At 34.4% G+C, this 21,204-nt stretch overlaps 1 protein-coding gene across 2 annotated transcripts in view; it reads right to left on the bottom strand.

Annotated features, from left to right (window-relative positions):
- Nucleotides 1–266: 266 nt before the first annotated feature.
- The window catches only part of LOC124356972 (zinc finger CCCH domain-containing protein 14), a 50,805-nt gene continuing 29,867 nt past the window's right edge, over nucleotides 267–21,204 (bottom strand). For both annotated transcript variants that reach the window (XM_046808314.1, XM_046808313.1), the window contains exons 10-15: nucleotides 20,161–20,296; nucleotides 17,040–17,251; nucleotides 13,319–13,430; nucleotides 7,603–7,733; nucleotides 2,629–2,732; nucleotides 267–647 (exon numbers count right to left, since the gene is read on the bottom strand). In XM_046808314.1, coding sequence (XP_046664270.1) covers nucleotides 543–647; nucleotides 2,629–2,732; nucleotides 7,603–7,733; nucleotides 13,319–13,430; nucleotides 17,040–17,251; nucleotides 20,161–20,296 — 800 coding nt within the window. In that variant the 3' untranslated portion in view covers nucleotides 267–542. The remainder of the gene's footprint in view (nucleotides 648–2,628; nucleotides 2,733–7,602; nucleotides 7,734–13,318; nucleotides 13,431–17,039; nucleotides 17,252–20,160; nucleotides 20,297–21,204) is intronic.

Genomic DNA, 21,204 nt, shown 5'->3' on the forward strand with positions numbered 1-21,204 from the left:
TGATGCAACGCGCCAAAAGCCTCCATCTTGTGCACTGAACTGGTGGCGTAGCTCTTGGTAATATCACCTACACATGCTCCACAGAAGCACAATAACATGAGCATTCCATCTAGAGACTATAAACCACATGAATGTTTAACATTTTTGTGGTTTTTATTACTTTTCCAAACTTATTGCACCACCATTACTCTACAAGATTGATAAACTCCAAATAAATGTGACAGTATTTACATTATAAAAGAAATGCCAAAATTAATAAGACACAATAGTAAAAATATCACTTTATTTCTTTCTACCTTATAGATATAATTACACTCAAATACAATAAACCAATAACAAACGTGGGAATCGAATTCTCAACGTCTTAAAGTATAATCGTATAATACATGTAACACAATATAAATATTTACAACTTTGTTTTATCACAGGCTAAAATAAATGTACAATGAAACTGTGAAGAATTCTATTTATGTATAGAAATCAAACTAAGTAAGCAGTACAAAGGATTTTGAACACAGAACAAAGAACATAAAACTGAATGATCAAGTGGTAGTCAAACGGGACCACTTGAGTTTATCCACCGGAGCCACTTGTCCGTGTTCGAACGAGCAGTCTTTCTTGGTGCAATACAACCCAAACCTGCAGGCCTGCCAACAAACAACACACATTGTACAACAAATCATAATAATAGTTAACATTGTATATTACACCTAGAGAATGTTGACCTAAAACATATTCACTCTCATAGATTGATTTAAGATACTAATCAATGTACTGCTTGGGGGAGTTTTGATATTGGGAGATCTTTTCTCCCAGCCAGTATATAAGTTCCTTTCATATACTTAGTTTTACAATAAATTTATTTTATATCTTAAAACACCATTTCTGTCTTATTTTTTATCTTAAAAGAAACCAATATATGAATTTTTTCTTTGACATTAATCTTTGCTTAGGCTAGTTGCACACACACCGATTTTGGACGACCGATTTTTACCGGCCGTCCAAATTCCAATGTGAACCGGCGCCGATCAGCTGTCGGCGTGTGTGCCAGGTTCCGTTCCCTCATTCAGTTCACTATTGGAATTTGGACGGCCGGTAAAAAATCGGTCGTCCAAAATCGGTGTGTGTGCAACTAGCCTTAGTGGGCGAACTGAATATTCCTTCTGTTTGTTCGTGAGAATTAGTAAACGTTTATATGTTTTGTTATTTAATAAACATTATGGCTTCTAAAATAAACTTAGGTGACAGTAAAAAAAAAACTCTACTACAGTAAAATTATTATAAGGGGCACACAATAAGCTCAGGTTGACGTGTGAGGATCTAGGAATCCACCCCAATATCCCAAAGGAAAAAAAAAAAAAAAAAAAAAAAAAATTATTATGAAACTGTATAACTCACTTTCACACTTGATCTAATATTTCAAGTTTCAAAATTCTGTTAATGTTATTTTAAGTTGACTTTACATGATGATTTATCATGTTGGTTATCATCATGTTAAAAAAATTTGAAATTCTAGAAATGGTGTCACAAATATACAGCAAGTGAATTCTACTGAAAGTCTGTCACCAGAAATTTGGGGTTCATGGTCTCATTAAAATATATTGTTGACATGCACTTGTGGTGTTGTCCTCTTGTCATTCAACAGTGTGTTTTTATACTAAACCTGCAATCAAAATATGAAAACTCCTAACTTGAAACTCCAGAGCAATTTTTGCATATTCCCTCAAGAGTATGGCTGTTTGTGTGTTCAAATAAGCAGGCACAGGCTGCAGTAAATTAACAAACTCTGTTGAATTAAATCTGTGTTAAAAATTGTACACTTGAAATAGTGCTTCAAATTACACACCCAAGATAATGACTTCAAAAGCTCCATAATGTTTACCAACGCCACATTTTTTGGTCGTCCTGGTCAAAAATAAAATTCATATAATTCTAAAATTACATACTAAAACACAGTACACTTGTATAAATATTTAATCTTAATCTTAATCGGATCATAAGTTTCTGAATACTGAATTCTCCAAGTTACAGTTGTTTTCATTGTTATCAACATAAAAGTCCATTTTCAAACTCGGGTGTCTATACTTTTTGATCCGAGAGTAAGGAAAAAATAGTGTTACATACTGATGTGTCCATGTGGCACCGTAGGCTGTAATGAGTTAATTCTGCTAGTAACTTTGATTCTACTAAAAAGGAACTAATTATATGAGTTAGGTATAATAAAATGGCATGTATCTTTGACCACAACTACTAGCATACTATTGCAACCATATGTTTTATTTTCATTTGTAAAGTGTTAAACCAAATATAAAAAGATTTTAATTTTGAGAGTTTCTTGTATGACAATTCAGTTGCCAGTCACATAAAAAATGTGAAATATGCAGTTTTACCTCAAAACAAAATTGACATAACAATGAGAACAGGTCCCAGATAATACGAGTGGGAAGGTTAAATCAACTTGACAAAATGTTACAATGCACTAAAAATGGAATGACACAGATCCGGAAGAAGTTATCTGTCTAACATAAAGGCCTCGTACATAAAACATATACAGGCATTTGTTGTAAAAACAGAATGAAATCACAACAAATGTTCTGTCTAGGAAACTTGTTATATGAATGGGCTTACCCTGGGTGGATGGGCAAACTGGCAGTTGATGTTGGTACAGTTGGGGTAGTACTTGCAGGGCAGTGGGGCAGCAGCAGCATATATAGCCTTGGCCTTTGGCACAGCTGAAAAAAGTAGTGATGTGAAAACAATTACAATCATGTTTGCATTCTGTAACTGAGGAGGAGACTCGGAACAGAGCTGATGTTCACATGATCCAGCTACCTGTTAGCCCTTGTCTTTACCTTGCATCATGTATTTGGGAAATAGCTCGTGAAATGAGAACTAGGACATAAAGTGCTGTGAATGCTGGATTATGTTTGAGCAGTAAACTGCACTATTAAAATATGCTAAAACCAGCAGTGTCACAGACATATACAGGGTAGCCACTCATAACCTCTATACAAATTCCTGGTTTTTTCTCCAGTTTTCCCGCTTGAACATTTCCAATTCTTTAGCCTATTTTCAAACCAAATAAACAACTGTAATACTGTATTTAATCTTTACGCCGAGGTCAACGGTGATGGTTTATCGTCATCAGCTGTATTTGCAAGAAATATCCTGACGCTTCGGTAGTCTAGCAAATTTCGTCACTAGCAATATGCAAGAAATTCAATGACGATTTATCACTGTACCTATTTTAAGCTTCTTAGTTTTCATCTCTGTGTCTTTCGATGTATAGATATAGCATTATGTATACCTAATAACTTTCCTTTCTTTGATTTTTGGAAAATACGTATATTCACAAAAAACAAAGAAAACAAATAAATACCGACCCAGCACTACCGTGGGGCATACTGCAGTCCATCATTGCGAGTCTGAGATATACAATGAACAAACTTTCGGTATGAGATAATGATTTTGCCGGTACACAAGGAGGTTCAGTACAATAAACAAATAAACCAAATGCTTTCATCTGAATTGTACTTAATTTATTTATTCTTTGGAGGGGAAGGTGAGATAAGCCTAAGAATATTAGCTACTTCAAAGGAATTTGCAGAAATTCAGGGATATAAATCAATCTAAAACTACAAGTCATACCCAAAATGAACTTATAGAATACATTCCTTTTAGGCAAAAATGTATAGATATATTTTTATTTATGTAGAATCTATTTATCCACAACACAAAGTATGAATGTATAGATGAAATAAAAATTAATGATTGCTTGTTTTCAGGTAAGCAGCTAACGCCCGCGCATAGAACCATCAGGCATAATGGTGGGTGTATAGACATAGAAATACGAACATCAATAAAAATATTATTTATAAATCAAGTCATTTTGTTTATATATGTTTCTAAATAAATAACTACGAAACAACATGACATGGCTCTCTCACACATGTTGGACTATTTGGTTTGAAAACTTTTGATTGTCTAACCGATCGTCACGTGTACAGGGAGGTCGTTTAAAAAATAGTTGATCGGAAAACAGACGTCGTCCAACCTACAGACAGACGACGATATTAAGCTGAGTTTACACTAGCAAGTAAAGTTGCAAGAGAATTTTCACAAAGCCGCATATGTGAACAAGATAGACAATTTTACTCATGAAAACTGACGCAAGTACTTGCTTCAGTTGTATTGTCCAAAACTGTTGTGCTTGTTTAGATTAGCACAAATAGTCGGACACAAAACTTGCCCAACTTTTTGCCAATGTAATGCAGTTCAGTTGAGGTTTGGATGTAATCATGGCATAAAAAAAAACCATCACTTTCTTCGTTTTAACCTATGTAATCGGATGACCAATCCGAACGTGTGTGTGCGAGGAACAATCATTCATAGACGAAACCGAAGCCTCGGTCATGATGTGAGTTGTAAGCGGTGGGTGGTGAGCACTGGATCAAGCATCGACTTAAAAGTTTTATGTTTGAATTGTACATATGGGGAACACTCAGCAATAACAACGACAGACGGTAGGGCGGTACCACACAATGCCGCTTATCCACCGCCAACTCCAGACATGAAATGTTTCTCCTGCCGTTCAGCCCTCAGCTCATTCTGTCATTGCTGTGCATTATGTTGGAAGCAAACGCCCACTTCTGGCGTTACTTGTTGTAGCTAACCCACTAGTCTTCTCCAAAAGATGTCTTATCAGGTCTGGTAAATATCCAACTAATACTCTGGTGTACTAAAAACTGGGTTACTTATCAAACCATCAAAAATATTACACTATTCAATGAACCAAACTCTAAGCCTGTTTTTAGGGTAAACTATACATTTCATTTAGGCCTATGCTATCTATCTAGTACACGTCTCCCAAAACTCTAAGCCTGTTTATAGGGTAAACTATACATGTCATTTAGGCCTATGCTATCTATCTAGTACACGTCTCCCAAAACTCTAAGCCTGTTTATAGGGTAAACTATACATGTCATTTAGGCCTATGCTATCTATCTAGTACACGTCTCCCAAAACTCTAAGCCTGTTTATAGGGTAAACTATACATTTCATTTAGGCCTATGCTATCTATCTAGTACACGTCTCCCAAAACTCTAAGCCTGTTTATAGGGTAAACTATACATGTCATTTAGGCCTATGCTATCTATCTAGTACACGTCTCCCAAAACTCTAAGCCTGTTTTTAGGGTAAACTATACATTTCATTTAGGCCTATGCTATCTATCTAGTACACGTCTCCCAAAACTCTAAGCCTGTTTATAGGGTAAACTATACATGTCATTTAGGCCTATGCTATCTATCTAGTACACGTCTCCCAAAACTCTAAGCCTGTTTATAGGGTAAACTATACATTTCATTTAGGCCTATGCTATCTATCTAGTACACGTCTCCCAAAACTCTAAGCCTGTTTATAGGGTAAACTATACATTTCATTTAGGCCTATGCTATCTATCTAGTACACGTCTTTTCAAAATACATCAAGAACAAGAGTCGAACAACTTTGCCCAGGGATCCCACTTCAGTGACTGAATAAAATTTAATTACAAAAAACCAGTTTGTATCGCGGTCATTACAACACTGCCGTTTAAAGGATACCGCTCATACAGTGCCGAAGTCCGGAAAGATTGGTCGGGCCGACTTTAATTATCCAATGAATTGTTACTTTTTTTTTTAAGGGAGGAGGGGGCTTGCTACTGCACAGGGGTAGGAGTAACCAAAATAAATAACACTACTCTAGTGGAGGTAACCTTGGATCAGCCGGCATCAGATAGAGCTCGCAAACATATGTCGATGTTCACCTAACATTTCATGAACCACTTCGAGTAAAATAAAATATTTCGAGATTAATCAATTCTTGATTTAAGGAACTGTCAAATTATGTTCTGATTTTTATAATTTCTTGGAGACGTAAAACTTGTTTTTGAAATTTCCCTGGTTCTATAGGAAAATTCTCAGCTTATTCCCGGTTGGGTGGCCACCCATACATGGCAGACTAATGACATGCTCCAAGAAAAGCTAACAGGCATGTAATATAAGAGTATTGGCACATATCATAATAACATTAGTGTAATGGATTCAGCATGTTTGAAACTACTCATATATATATATATATATATATATATATATATATATATATATATATATATATATTGATATTGATATATTTTATGTAAAAAAAGAATCAATTCTGATACCTGAACACTTTTTGATATGATACTAAGATGAACAATTGTTTAAAGAAGTCCGTATTCCAGTCACATACAACAGTTGTTTTCAGTTTAGTGCCATTCGTAGAATCAATACTCCTCTTATAACAAAAGTAGGCAATACAATTTCTTTATGTTATAAAATATGATTGAAAATACTTTAAAAAGTGAACTGTTTAATATTTTTAAGAGTTATTAAATTATTATTAAATAACAAAATAATAGCATAAATTAAATATAACTAAGTAGAATTTTAAAGATTAGACAATTAAATGGTAAATAATTATTGCTTAAAACAATATTGCACAATGTGTCCTTTTATAATATCATAACAAATAAATAGAGTCACTACTACTCACAATAATTAGTTACAATATTAATATTTATAACGTTGTCTATTCTACCAGTTTGACACTGGTGGATCATAATGCTGTTGTTATATTATAAGCAAGCGTTCCATTAATGTGTTTACTATTTAGTTCTATGGTTGAATTTTTAAAAAAGGTAAAAGTAAAGATGTCTTATTTCACCAGGTGTAGTTAGTACTAAGAAGCCGTCTCTGGCACATTACTGGGACCAACGGCTTAAAGGTGACTTCTGAAACCCAATCAATGGCCAGGCAGGTGACCAAGCAGCAGCCATGCTCAACGTTGCTTGACTCGGCTGTCTTACTGTCTTACGATAATTGCTGTATCCGCTGCACTTTTTTTACTTCACTTTGAAATAGACAATCTGAATATAATAGATATACTAGATAACCCTTTATATAGAAAAAAATAAAAATAGCTCCAAAATTAAGCCAAGTACAGCAATGTGCTTAGTGATAAATAGTTTAGCTTAATTGATTCTGGTCTAGTTGGTACATGTAAACATTGTAGTTTTGGTTAGGTATCACTTTAACCATACAATAGATAGTCCGTTAATATACAAATTTTTTACTAAAATTAATATGAGAAATACCATTGAAAGCCTTGCACAAATGCATGTTTAAGCCAGTTACTTCATATCAATCAATGATGACTGAACAACCAAACCTGAAACCCTGCTCCCTTTTATCAAAACAATAAGATTCAACATATTTAAAGCAATATGTTATTCTCGGATATTTAAAATAGAATCATAAATAATAATAATGGTATAGAATTGTTTACTTCCAGTTCTAGTAATTAGTGCTAATAGACTAAATCTTGAAATTTACCCAATTTTTAAAAAATACTTACACTAGAAAAACCAGTTTTCAGACTTGAAAGATGATCTGAACATAAAAATCTAAAATATCACTACAGTATTTTGAAATGTTGTACTTTCATTTACTGTTATCACTTAACTAAATTTAAGAAAATAACAGAAATTCCATAAAAGAACTTAAACTTTAGAGAAATTCATACCTGCTGGCTGCATCGGTGTGTGGGCTGGAGTATGTGCAAACACACAGTCTTTTCGTGTGCATAAAGCATTATATTTACACTGGGGGTGGATGTACAAACAAGCATCCCCAAACTTGCACGCTGGAAATATCCTGCAAGAAGAATAAAGAAAATCTATTGGTTACTAAATAAAAATGTTTTACAGTAGGTTTTGTCAAAATAATTAACAATTACATGAAAAACTACATTAAATTTAAATAATTCTATATTACAATAATAATAATATATATTAAGAGTAAAATAAAAATGTTTTTTGCATACATTAATACCTTAACAAGCCAACCTATTAATTTCCATATACTTATCAATTATGTAAAAGGTTTTGAGATTAAACCAAGTTGTAATACCTAGTTTTAACTTATTTATCCCTTATATCCAATGGTAACTTACTGAATATTCTAAATTGCTGGCAACTGTAGCTATTATATTTCTTAGCCAGTTTTATATTGGGTGTTAAAAGATCTTGTTTAAATCAGGTGTTGCAATCATGTTAAGTAAAACCAATAACATTTTCTCTAACATATACAAAAAACCCCAAACAAGTTGGTACAAAAATTGATGTTGTAAATATCTCACTTAAGTTTGTTAGTCTGCTTGGTACACCATTTTATTTCAATATGGCGGCCATTCACACATTAAAAAATTTACAACTACGTTATTTATGAACTCAGAGAAAAAGAATGTTCTGGAATGCTTATAACATTCACTAAACATTTGTTGAGTAACACTTTTTTGTGTCTCAAATGGTTTTCGAGATATTAATTACATGTATGATTATTGATTGCATGTAAATCTGATGAGAATAAATTTATAATATTTTAGTTGTTACAAAATCTATTTACTTCTTATCACTGTTTTATTATTTCATATCCATAACAAATAATAGCATTACTTTTAACATTACCACTGGTCTACAGGACCCTAAACGACAAACTGTTTCAAAATAAGCCTGACTCAAAACAGGTTCTTTACAGATGTATTTTCATTTTAAGAAATTTAAAGAAAAGTCACAGGGAACCATGAGAATAAGGAAGCCTCTCAAACCAAAAGCACATTGTGTTTTGAAAAGAAAGTCACAAACAGAGAAGCAAATGGTCTGGTACTTTGACCAGTGACTCTACAGATATGGTTGTTTGCACTACACAGCATCACGAGGCAACCAAGAATTTCCAGGTGGTGTTCCTTGGTGATGGTTAATCTTGTGGTGTGTACTCACAACATATCACTGAACCGGAGTTAAGAAAATTGTCAACATGACCTTGACTTGACTGTGGCCTGCCACGCTTTTATATGGCCTCAGGTATAATGGATGTTACCACTATGAGACTGCATCATGGTTTCTAGGCCATACCATAAACACATGATTTATCGCCATCACAGAGTTAAAAAAAAGTTGGGATTGGAAGTTTGCATAATCACACGTTCTTGTTTCAATAACCACCTGTTTGCAAACCACCAAGATGAAGCACCTGTTTCAGTAGCGTAGCCAGAAATCTCGTTCAGGGGGGGTCCGAAACCGGGGATCCGGGGGACGTTTTTGTGTTATTTGCCAATGAGTTCACTGGTAAAAGGTAAATACCAAAAATATGGAGCTTTAGTAACTACGCCTTATATAAAGTGGAAAGATGTAATAGGCAAATTCAACTCTCACAGCAACTCTAGTACCACAAATTTTCTTGTATAGCTACAGAAACTTTACGAAGTTCGATTCTGGCAGAGTAGAAGGCACCAATGTGATGTTGCATTCACTGGATAAGAAAGAAGAAGAATAAAACATAACTTCACTCGAGCGTATAATTGACACAACTATATTCTGAGGAAAAAATGAAATACCCCTTCGGGGACATTGGGCCACTGACGGCCGAAAACCCTTTAGAAAAGGGGGGCAATTTTCTAGCGTTGCTCGGGTACAGATCAAACTAACGGTCGGAAAATGCATAGGAAAACTGATTAGAAGTTCGGCTGCTTTGGATTTCACTGATTGAGGTATGTATGAATGAGTTATAATGACGATTTTTTGTATCATTACACTGTATACGTTTACATAATGATCGGGAAGAAAACAAAAAATCACTTTCGGTCAGAAATAAAATACACATAAAAAACTCGAATGATTAGAACTTCAACTACTTCGGACTTCAGTTATTGAGGTAAACGTGGTATTTTTATTGAGTTAGGGTGACGATTTTTTTTTATCATTAAACTGTACTCGACTAACTATATAATTATCGACAAAAAAAATCACTTCCGGTCGGTAAATACCGAAGAAAAGCTCTCTACAGATTCGAGTTTTGACGTAAAATGACCGCTTAGAATTAAGTTACGACGTTGATTTTAGGTGTCATTAAACTGTACACGTGTATAATTATCGAAAAAAAATTTAAAAAATCACTTTTGGTCAGAAAATACACTTGAAAAACTCTATTGATTAGAACTTCAACTAATTTGGACTTCAGTGATTGAGGTAAACGTGTTGTTTTCGGTTGAGTTAGGACGACGATTTTTGTTATCATTAAACTGTACACTGTACCTATATAATTATCGAGAAAAAATCACTTCCGGTAGGTAAATACCGAAGAAAAGCTCTCTACAGATTCAAGTTTTGACGATTTTGGATTTCACTTGTTGAGTCGTTGAGATAAAAGTGGTACTTAGTATTATGTTAGAACATTGATTTTGGGTATCAATTGAACGCCGACTAATACATATATAAGTATCGAGAAACAAAACAATAAAATCACTTCCGGACGGAAAATACCGAGGAAAAGCTCTCTACAGATTCAAGTTTTGACGATTTTGGATTTCACTGGTTGAGTCGTTGAGATAAAAGTGGTACTTAGAATTATGTTAGGACATTGATTTTGGTTATCAATTCAACGCTGACTAATAACTATAGAATTATCGAAAAAAAGTCACTTCCGGTCAGATAATACACCGGAAGTTGTTCAACCACTCAACCGGTGAAGTCCAAAATCGTCAAAACTTGAGTCTATAGAGAGCTTTTCTTCGGTGTTTACCAACCGGAAGTGATTTTTTTCTCTCGATAATTATATAGTTAGTCGAGTACAGTTTAATAATAAAAACAACATCGCCCTAGCTCATTCAAAAACACCACGTTTACCTCAATCACTGAAGTCCAAATTAGTTGAAGTTCTAATCAATAGAGTTTTTCAAGTGCATTTTCCGACCAAAAGTGATTTTTTTTTTCGATAATTATATACACGTCTACAGTTTAATGACACCTAAAATCATCGTCGTAACTTAATTCTAAGCGGTCATTTTACGTCCCCAATACGAATTTGAACGAAGTGGTCGCTAATTTAAACTGTTCGCCGTGTTACGGTTCATGTTACTTTGCGACGTTACGTGACCCCGCCCTATAGAAATACCGTGATTACACTACACTATCCGAAATGCCGAGCTCATAAGAATCGGTTGATCCTTTATGATTTAAACGAAAGGACAATTATATTTTTAACAACAGTCACTTTAATCTATTAATTTAATGTTTGTAGACAAGAGTAATGATAACTCTCCTTTTTTCTCCTGCTCCATGCTTCATTTTTTAATGTCTTAAAATTTCGGGGGGGGGGGGTCCGGACCCCCTGGACCCCCCCCTTCGCTACACCACTGACCTGTTTGCAAACCACCAAGATAACCACCTGTTGCTTCATCTCGTTCATGTATTCATCCAATAGTCATCCTACTTTGTCCTAATTGATTTCAATTTGAAATAACAATCCACAATTGTTTCTCAGAACAGTTATTATCAAAAAGAGAGATAACGTTGAATATCTGCACTTGTTGTATGCAGAAGCCCTATGTTCATATGTATGTAATATTAAATACATACTTATCTCCATGTAATGAACCGAACAGCACTAATTCTCTGTGCAGTTTACCAAAGGTATGTACAAGATAAACATGCCAATTAAACCTCTGGTTAACTACATTTCAGCCCAAGCATACAAATTAGTGATAAAGTTGAATATCTGCACTTGTTGTATGCAGAAGCCCTATGTTTATATGTATGTAATATTAAATACATACTTATCTCCATGTAATGAACCCAACAGCACTAATTCTCTGTGCAGATTACCAAAGGTATGTACAAGATAAACATGCCAATTAAACCTCTGGTTAACTACATTTCAACCCAAGCATACAAATTAGTGATAAAGTTGAATATCTGCACTTGTTGTATGCAGAAGCCCTATGTTCATAATATGTATGTAATATTAAATACATACTTATCTCCATGTAATGAACCCAACAGCACTAATTCTCTGTGCAGATTACCAAAGGTATGTACAAGATAAACATGCCAATTAAACCTCTGGTTAACTACATTTCAACCCAAGCATACAAAATAGGGATAAAGTTGAATATCTGCACTTGTTGTATGCAGAAGCCCTATGTTCATATGTATGTAATATTAAATACATACTTATCTCCATGTAATGAACCCAACAGCACTAATTCTCTGTGCAGATTACCAAAGGTATGTACAAGATAAACATGCCAATTAAACCTCTGGTTAACTACATTTCAGCCCAAGCATACAAATTAGTGATAAAGTTGAATATCTGCACTTGTTGTATGCAGAAGCCCTATGTTCATATGTATGTAATATTAAATACATACTTATCTCCATGTAATGAACCCAACAGCACTAATTCTCTGTGCAGATTACCAAAGGTATGTACAAGATAAACATGCCAATTAAACCTCTGGTTAACTACATTTCAGCCCAAGCATACAAATTAGTGATAAAGTTGAATATCTGCACTTGTTGTATGCAGAAGCCCTATGTTCATATGTATGTAATATTAAATAAATACTTATCTCCATGTAATGAACCCAACAGCACTAATTCTCTGTGCAGATTACCAAAGGTATGTACAAGATAAACATGCCAATTAAACCTCTGGTTAACTACATTTCAGCCCAAGCATACAAATTAGTGATAAAGTTGAATATCTGCACTTGTTGTATGCAGAAGCCCTATGTTCATATGTATGTAATATTAAATACATACTTATCTCCATGTAATGAACCCAACAGCACTATTTCTCTGTGCAGATTACCAAAGGTATGTACAAGATACATTAATTAATCAGATACATTACATTAACATGCCAATTAAACCTCTGGTTAACTACATTTCAGCCCAAGCATACAAATTAGTGATAAAGTGACAGCAAATTTCTTAAACATCAAATTGCGTAGAAACAAAATTATAGCATAAAAAACATGTTTTAATAGAAAAAACTTACTACACAAGATGGGAGCATATAAAATAAAATGCAATGACTGTCCCAAAAATTACATAAGACAAACTTTGTTCATCAAACAAAGATACAAGGAACACCATCCCAATGTAAAATTAAATAAACAAAGGTCTACTTTTACCCAAAATCTATTGGAAAAAAATCACCAATAAAACCACATGAACTTGGATTGGATTCATGGTAGAGTAAAAAACCTATTATTTGATTAATGTTAATTAAATACAAAATACTAAATTAAATCAATGAATAAAGCTACAGTTTAATTTTAATTTATGACTTTCTTTTATTTTCCATTTCATTGGGTTTAATATTAAAAGAACAATAATGGAACCATTAGAGCCAAGTTATACAAGTAAAGAATAAATATATAACTAATTGTAACTTACTTGCATGGCTTAGTTGGATGATAAAATGGACATTTTTCTATCATCCTGCAAGCTGGCCAGTACTTGCAACGCTCTGTACTCATGGTTTTCACCACTTCCACTTCTATCAAATCTGTAATATCAATCAACAAATTTATTCTTAGAAACTTCAACGTACAAGAAAAGTTTTACAGAGTAAACACGCGTTAGATATGTTGTTATATACACGTTGTGTTATATCAGTTTTGCTCCTCTCTGATTGTCTAGTGCAAGATCCGTGTTGAGTGTAAGTAGCCACACGTAGGATGTAACACTGGACGGGGTCAGTGTATCACCATCTAGCCCAACGTGGCTGTAGTACTATGAATACGATCGGTTATACGTCGTGGCCTCAAATAGGTGTGTATAGTCACGTGAAGTGTGTCGGTTGTGTGTGGGATATTATTATAGGCTTACATTGTCTATGCGCTCTGTGTGTGATCGGATATATATTTGTTGTTTGTCACATTAATTAAATTCAGATAACTTCACTTTGTTCTGATAGTTTACAATATGTCAAAAAGTTCATATTGTTAATTTTGTATTCCCTTGTAACAGATAATGCTTAGTTGTCTCAAATGTAGATAAGACTTTAATTATTCACCAATTAGTGTATATATTGTCGGAATATTAAGAATCATTCCACTTTCAAATCAATTTTATTTCCTTCAACTGAATATGTTAAACACATGGTTATAGAGTCCACCAATCTTCCTTTTGTTTAATTATTCTGAGTTATGAGTGTTCACAAGAAAATGTTTCATGTTATACTTCAATAAATATACTTTAATTCACTTTACGATCACTATAAAGAATCAATTTTGAAAGGAATTTAAGGCTAAGGCTAAGTGAAAAAGCTTGTAAATGAGTATGTTAAGCATCATATTAATAGTATTGATCATTGTGTTCACTGTAATACAAAACTGTAAGAACGTGCCTTTCCAGAATGTAACATGAACAAACATAACACAAAAGGAAGGGCCAAAATTAGATGCTGCAAGAATAAATTCTTAGTGGTACCACAATGTACTACTAAGAATACAAGAATAGTAAGGAATGAAAAGGGTGAATTGTATTATGAGGTCTGTCCAAAAAGTATCCGACCACCGACCAGTAGGCGGCCGCAGCGTAACCGACCGGCTCGAACCGGTTATTGGAGGGGAGGGGCGAGCCTACTCCTTCCCATATTAGGTATTGAATACGATCCGGCCACTCAATGAGTCACAGCACTCTGTTCCATACAGTACTGCTATGTGTGTGCGTCGCATTTCATTATGACTGAACGTGTCGAGCAGCACATTTGCATTAAATTTTGTCAAAAACTTGGCCATTCAGCATCAGAGACGATTACTATGATACGGAAAGTTTATGGTGACGTGTCTATGGGCAATACATAAATAAAAGAGTGATTTAGGTGGTTTAAAAATGGCCGCATATCAGTGGAGAGTGATGACCGATCTGGCAGGCCTTCAACGACCAGAGACACTGAAAATGAACGTGTTCTTGCAGCAATTAATGAAAACCGTCGATTGACTGTCCGAGAGCTGGAAGAAGATTTAGGAATACCAAAATCATCAGTTTGTAACATTTTACACAAAGATTTATAAATGAACCGTGTTTCGGCAAAATTTGTTCCTCGGCTGCTGACAGAAGACCAAAAGAACTGTTAACTTGAAATCGCATAGGACAATCTGGATTTGATAAAAAGTGACCCATGGCTATTTAAAAAAGTTATTACTGGTGATAAGTCATGGGTTTATGGCTACGACCCTGAAACAAAGGCTCAATCTTCACAGTGGAAAACTCGCAGAGAACAACGGCCGAAAAAAGCAAGAAAAAGTCGAAGCAATGTCAAGACAATGCTGACAGTTTTTTTGACCAGGACGGCGTTGTTCATGACGAAGAGGCCAGACAGTGAATAAGGAGTTTTATCTTGAGGTCCTAAGGCAGCTACGAGATGCAATGCGAAGGAAACGACCTGAACTGTGGACAAGCCGTGACTGGTTCCTGCACCACGACAACGCGCCAGCTCATTCCTCAAATCTTATTCAACGTTTTTTGGTCTAACACGACATTAACCAACAACGACAGCCTCCCTACAGTCCTGACATAGCTCCTTGTGACTTCTATTTCCGAAATTAAAAATTCCTTTGAAAGGAAAAAGATTTGACGATGTTGAACAAATAAAACAAAATGCAACGAAGGACCTGTTACCCATTCCGCAAAATGAATTTAAGGAGCGTTTCCGGAAGTGGGAGGAGCGTTGGAATAAGGTAGTGGCTTGTGGAGGGAAGTACTCTGAAGGCGACAAGATTGCCGTTGCCGCTGAGTAACGTCATTTCATGCCAGACGGCAAGGTTGGATACTTTTTGGACACACCTTGTATACACTATGGTTATAAACATGGAAATTTAATACTTTGCAATGGTTTAATTTATAGAAATTATAATCTGCAAATGAATTCAGAGCTGAAAATCAACTATCTTACTTAGCTATTGACTCTTCAATTATTCAGAGAGATGGTTTACAAAGGATCAAAACAAAATGTATATTTTTAGCCTCGATTAAGTGATATTACTTTGAATCTCTTCATAAGACCAATAAGGAAATATAACTAACATGAAGATATAAAGAATTTTGAAGTACATTTACAGAATTAATTACATGAAAAACTGAAAGGATTTAAAGAACTGCTGATAGAGTAAAAAAATGATAGAGTTTTTCTCCCAACAAAATTTTCCCCTTCAAATGAGAGCGTAAAATTTCATTTAATTTCTTCTTTGGAACTCCCTGTCCCATCGGAACGGTTTACCAAACGTGCAAAAAAATTCCAGCACTGTTCAGAGAAACGATTAGGTTGGTAAATGTTCTTGTGATCATTTATCAGATAGACTTATACAGAACATAAACCAGTTGAGGAGAGATACTGTGTTTAGAATTTATAAATAAATCAATTTTTTTTTAATAATAAAATAATAATTAAAGCCATTTATGTGGTAAAATTCGTCCAGAACGTGGCATCCTCCATCACGAAATCAGCCAGGAAATAAGAAAGAATTGTTGAGACAAAACACCTGGAAAACTTCTACTACTTGATATCTTGTATTGGTTACTTGTGTACTCTTTTCTCAAGCGGTAGTGTCCTATTTTTTAAAATTTTGAGTAAAAAACATTTGAACTGCGGGCTTGCATAATTGACCCTTTTGTTGAATAATTGTTATTTATGTTTTTTTAATTATAAATGTTTCTCTTTCTTTGCCAGCAATGCAGTGTTTTCTTTGTTTCCTCAACTTGTCATGAATATTTTATTGACCTTGAACTCTCTCTCTCATAAGGCTCAGCAGCTTCCTGATATTGTTAGAGAGAGGGGGTTTCAAAATGTCAGAAAAAACTTGAATCTAGCTACTAAATGTATGTTTTAGATAGACAATTATTTGTAAGATCCACAGTTGAGGCCTGTGGTTTTTCAAATTAACAGACAAAAATTTCTTCGTACGAAACAAGCATAAAACAACTTCTGGCTCCCAGTCTTCTAATACATTTTTATTCGTATACTTTTAACTTTTATTTATATTAAGAACTGTGTAAAGAGATATAAAAGGAATAAAATGATTTCTGTTTTTACAGAAATAAAATAAGAGTATTATATCTGAACCTTTAAAATCTATAATAAATAATAATAAGTAACTGTTTGATGACTAACTAGAATGGTTGACATTAGGGTTGTTTTTGAAGACAATTGGTGATGAGTTCCGTTTGGGTGAAGGCATATGATCTGGTGTGGAGGTCAGTAAGGGTTCCTCATCCACCGTTTCCTTGAGCCACTCATCATCACCCTCCTCGCCACTCTGTGAGAATAGACCATCCGGATCGTATCCGTTCAGGGTTACCACAAACTGTGGGTCAGACATCTCCCTGCAACAATCAAATGACAGCCCAGGATAGTGAAATCAACTGCTGTTTAGACAATGTTTCTCTGTTATCTGAATAATAAAAGATTTGTGGATATTTGAGTGGAAAAAGCACGAGATGTAGCCGAAATTACCCAACATATTGAGGCTTTAGTAGATGTTTGTGTATTTATACTAACTTTGCTCTAACATGTCCACTGTAGCGGTTGCTGTGGACGCTAAAAAAATATGCGCTTAAGGGTTAAATAGGAAGCTTTGATATTGTTGTATTGTTCTTCACTAAACATTATCATAAATTGTAACACACCTAATAGTAGAATTTAAGACAAACCATTTTTTAGGATTCTGATCGGATCTTAAATTGATTGGCAATGATGTATTCATATCTCAGTTTCCGAACTAGTCCATACATATTGGATCAGCTAAAATTCACTACTACACATACATTTATCCAATCAACAAGGATAAACTGCCACTATTGTTATTGCAAGTACCCTAGGATATAGGTTTTCAGGATTCACGACAGTTGAGCATTTCTTGTCCATAAAGAAATATAAGATATTATTTTAGACAATCTTATTACTCTTTAAGATTAGTATTACACTTCTTTAAAGAACTGGAAGATGGCTTTGGTTGTGTTTGTGCTGAAGGACAGAGATTCTTTTCTGCCTTATCACAAACTAGTAATACAAACTAATAATTCATAGATCCTATATAGTTAAAGCAATTGTAAAAATTATAAACAGGGGATGAAATCTCGTTAGTATGCTCACTGAATCTATTTTATTTAAACATGCTTTTGTCGAAGGTAAATATCTACAAATATACTCTCCACAGCTTAGTGGAGGAATTACAGAAACCTTTATTTAGCGTATTTATGTATATTGAAAGAGGATTCAATAGGATAGCACATGTTCCATGGAGACAGTAATGAAGAAGAGACAGATACTATAGAACGGATAGTAACCATCTTAGACAGTCATTACAGCAGAGCAAAGCTCGGAAACCGTCACATTTCAGTTGCCTTCAAACGAAGAGCAACTGTCCCCCCTATTGTGGGCCTTGATGGTGAATTATCTTTTGACTTAAGTGGATGAAAGAGATATAACACTAGAGTGCTTTGCTGATTATGCCCCTGACCCTAGGTCAGGTGATGTACTTGGAAAGCACTTTGAAGTGCTTCACCCATAAAGCCTTTGACTTAATAAGAAGATGTCATGGTTAGAATCTTAATATCAACTAATCTAAAACAAATACAGTAACATTTACCAGGAAGAGCAACTTATTTCAATCCATTCTGGAGGATATTAACCCATTGTGGATCACTGACGAGCTGGGCTCGTCACGCAGCGGCCGGGCCTAACGGCACAGTGACGAGCTGAGGTCGCAAAAGCGGTCTGCTTTTAAATTTCCCTCAAAATAGTTCTGTTAATGTCTGATAGATCGGGCGATCGTCTTCACTGGTCTACTAAGAGTGTTTAACAACGGTCTACGCTTAGAATTTTCAAAAGTTTTATAAATATCCTACAGATCGCAGTTGTATGTCGAAGTTGAAAAATCATTCATATGAGTTTACTCTCTGCTTTTTAGCGCTTCTGATTGGGTGTTTTCCTCAGTTGTTATTATAATACTTTTGAGGTTAGTAACACAACTAAACGACGCAGACGTACATGTTGGTGGGTTTAGTCTAGACAATGGCCCGGATGTTGCAATCGATTCGCCCGATCTGCTTTATTTAGACTATGATTCAGACATCATCCCTGCCACGCCATAACCTTGCTCGCGTGTTATCGTTCCTACATCACGGAAACCCCAGCAGGCCCATGTTCCATCTGAACGAATACCTTCGCAGCTGAATTTTCTAGTATACAATAGCGAGCGATACGATGTGTCGCACCATTGCTGTTCGTGCGGCTACTGACCGTGAATTAATTCGCGCCCGCTGGTGCCCGCGCGCCAAAACAATACGATCCGCAATGGGTTAAAATAATGTATTCTAATGTGGCCAAGAAGTTTCTAGGAGTTATTCCATAGACTAACTTGGAATCCTCATATAGAGTATTTATATACAGAGCAACAAAAACTCTTGGTTTTTGTAAAAAGCTTGTTTGATACGAATCAGAATTAAACTCTGACATGATGTATTGAATCTATGAAGCTAAAACAAAACCAATGGATTTATGCATTACATGCAATAAAGCTTTTGAATACAAAGGTGATACAGCAGACTTTCTCAGAGGACAGGAAGTCCTTTTCTTGTGTTTATTATGACAATAATAATATCCCATGCATGGTAAAAAGACATTTTACTTTGACAAGCCATACATTTTCTCCATAGAAAGTATAAACAGGATATAAATAAAGCATGCTTAATTTTTAAAAAAATAAAAATTTTGTGACAAATCTGTCACAAAGTTAAATTTGTTTTTTTCACTTAACTTAAAAACCGTGTAAATTAAGATTAGCTGTTCATAGAACAAATAGTGACAACAAACAGTTTTAAGCAGTTATACTAACTCATGAAATCTAGATCTATATGGCTGACAAGTTGTATACACTATAATAGCTAATTAAACTAGGTACGTTATAATACTAGAAACTTTCAAGTGGAGATTATTCCCAAAAAAAAATCAAATTTAACAGCATTTTGCTGATGTCTTTATACTTATAACAGATACTGTATTATCACAGCTAAAGCCTTATTAAACAATATTACATAGCATATGGGAGTTTTATGTATATGGTGCCAAATTAAGAGGGTGAATTATGGTATAAATTCATTCAAAAACCATATTTATATGAAATTTATAAAAGATAGGTTTTTTACATATATACAACCTTTTTTGTAAATGTATATATATCTGTTACTAAAACAAAACAAAAAACTCCTATAATATCACAATCCTTACTTACTCCATTTCTTCTTCAAATGGTTCCAGTTCCGTACTAATTTCCAATTCGATTTCTGGCTCTTCCAATTGTTCTGCTGATTTTGGTTCATCCTTCTCCTGTTCTTCAGTTGGAATGGCTTTATTCTGAGCAGACTCCTCTACAAGACAAAAATATACAGTATGTGTTAAAACATTTCCAAAGAACACTAAATGTTTAATGGAAACATACATTTATTGTTCCCAACCTCGGAAATAAAAACAAACTCAGTTATTTCCTAAAGAATCCTCAGTTGTTAAAATAGATCTAAATAGTTCTGGATAACCATTAGAGATCTCAAAATTCTAATAACAATTTTAAGAACAATGATGATCTCACTTCCAAAGAGTTTGGATTGCAACTTAAAATAGTCTTCTATTGCAGGAATTCACTAATGATGCACTGTCTGTTAACTAATGTACTAGATTTGAAATAATTTAGCATTACGTTTCATTCAGAACTTTATTGAATAATATACTCTAATTTTATGAATTATATGTACATTATCACATTTCTTAAGTAACAGCTGACCAACAGTACAGGATTATTGCGGCAATTTATTAAACAATCTTGTTTTCATACAAAACTGTTGCTATAAAGTTTTTTGAGAGCCGAACAGGAAACAACTCCTAAAGGTAAATAAATATAAAATAGGTAAATATATGTTTAGTATCATAATTACGTTTGTGCAGATTTTCTTTTTAATATATCACACAGAAAACAATGGAGCTTTGATATATTGAACCATAATGTATTGAATTCCTTGATAAATCGAACTTTTGTCATTCCCCTTGAATGCTAGAAAGATTAACGTAAATCAAATCACCCCATCACGACAACTAAAACACAAAGTATTTAAATACAAAAAATTCAAGTCATAACTTGTTAGTTAGAAACATGGTTTGAATACTGTTTGACTGATCGTCACTGTGTGTGGAGAAGTTGTTCAGATGAATAGTTGATCAGAGAACTAATGGGATTTCTACCAGTTGTAGGTCTGCCAATGCCACTTAGACAACGAAAGCTTTC

The sequence above is a fragment of the Homalodisca vitripennis genome, chromosome 3, assembly GCF_021130785.1.
Source record: "Homalodisca vitripennis isolate AUS2020 chromosome 3, UT_GWSS_2.1, whole genome shotgun sequence".
In the NCBI taxonomy this organism is placed as follows: domain Eukaryota; kingdom Metazoa; phylum Arthropoda; class Insecta; order Hemiptera; family Cicadellidae; genus Homalodisca; species Homalodisca vitripennis.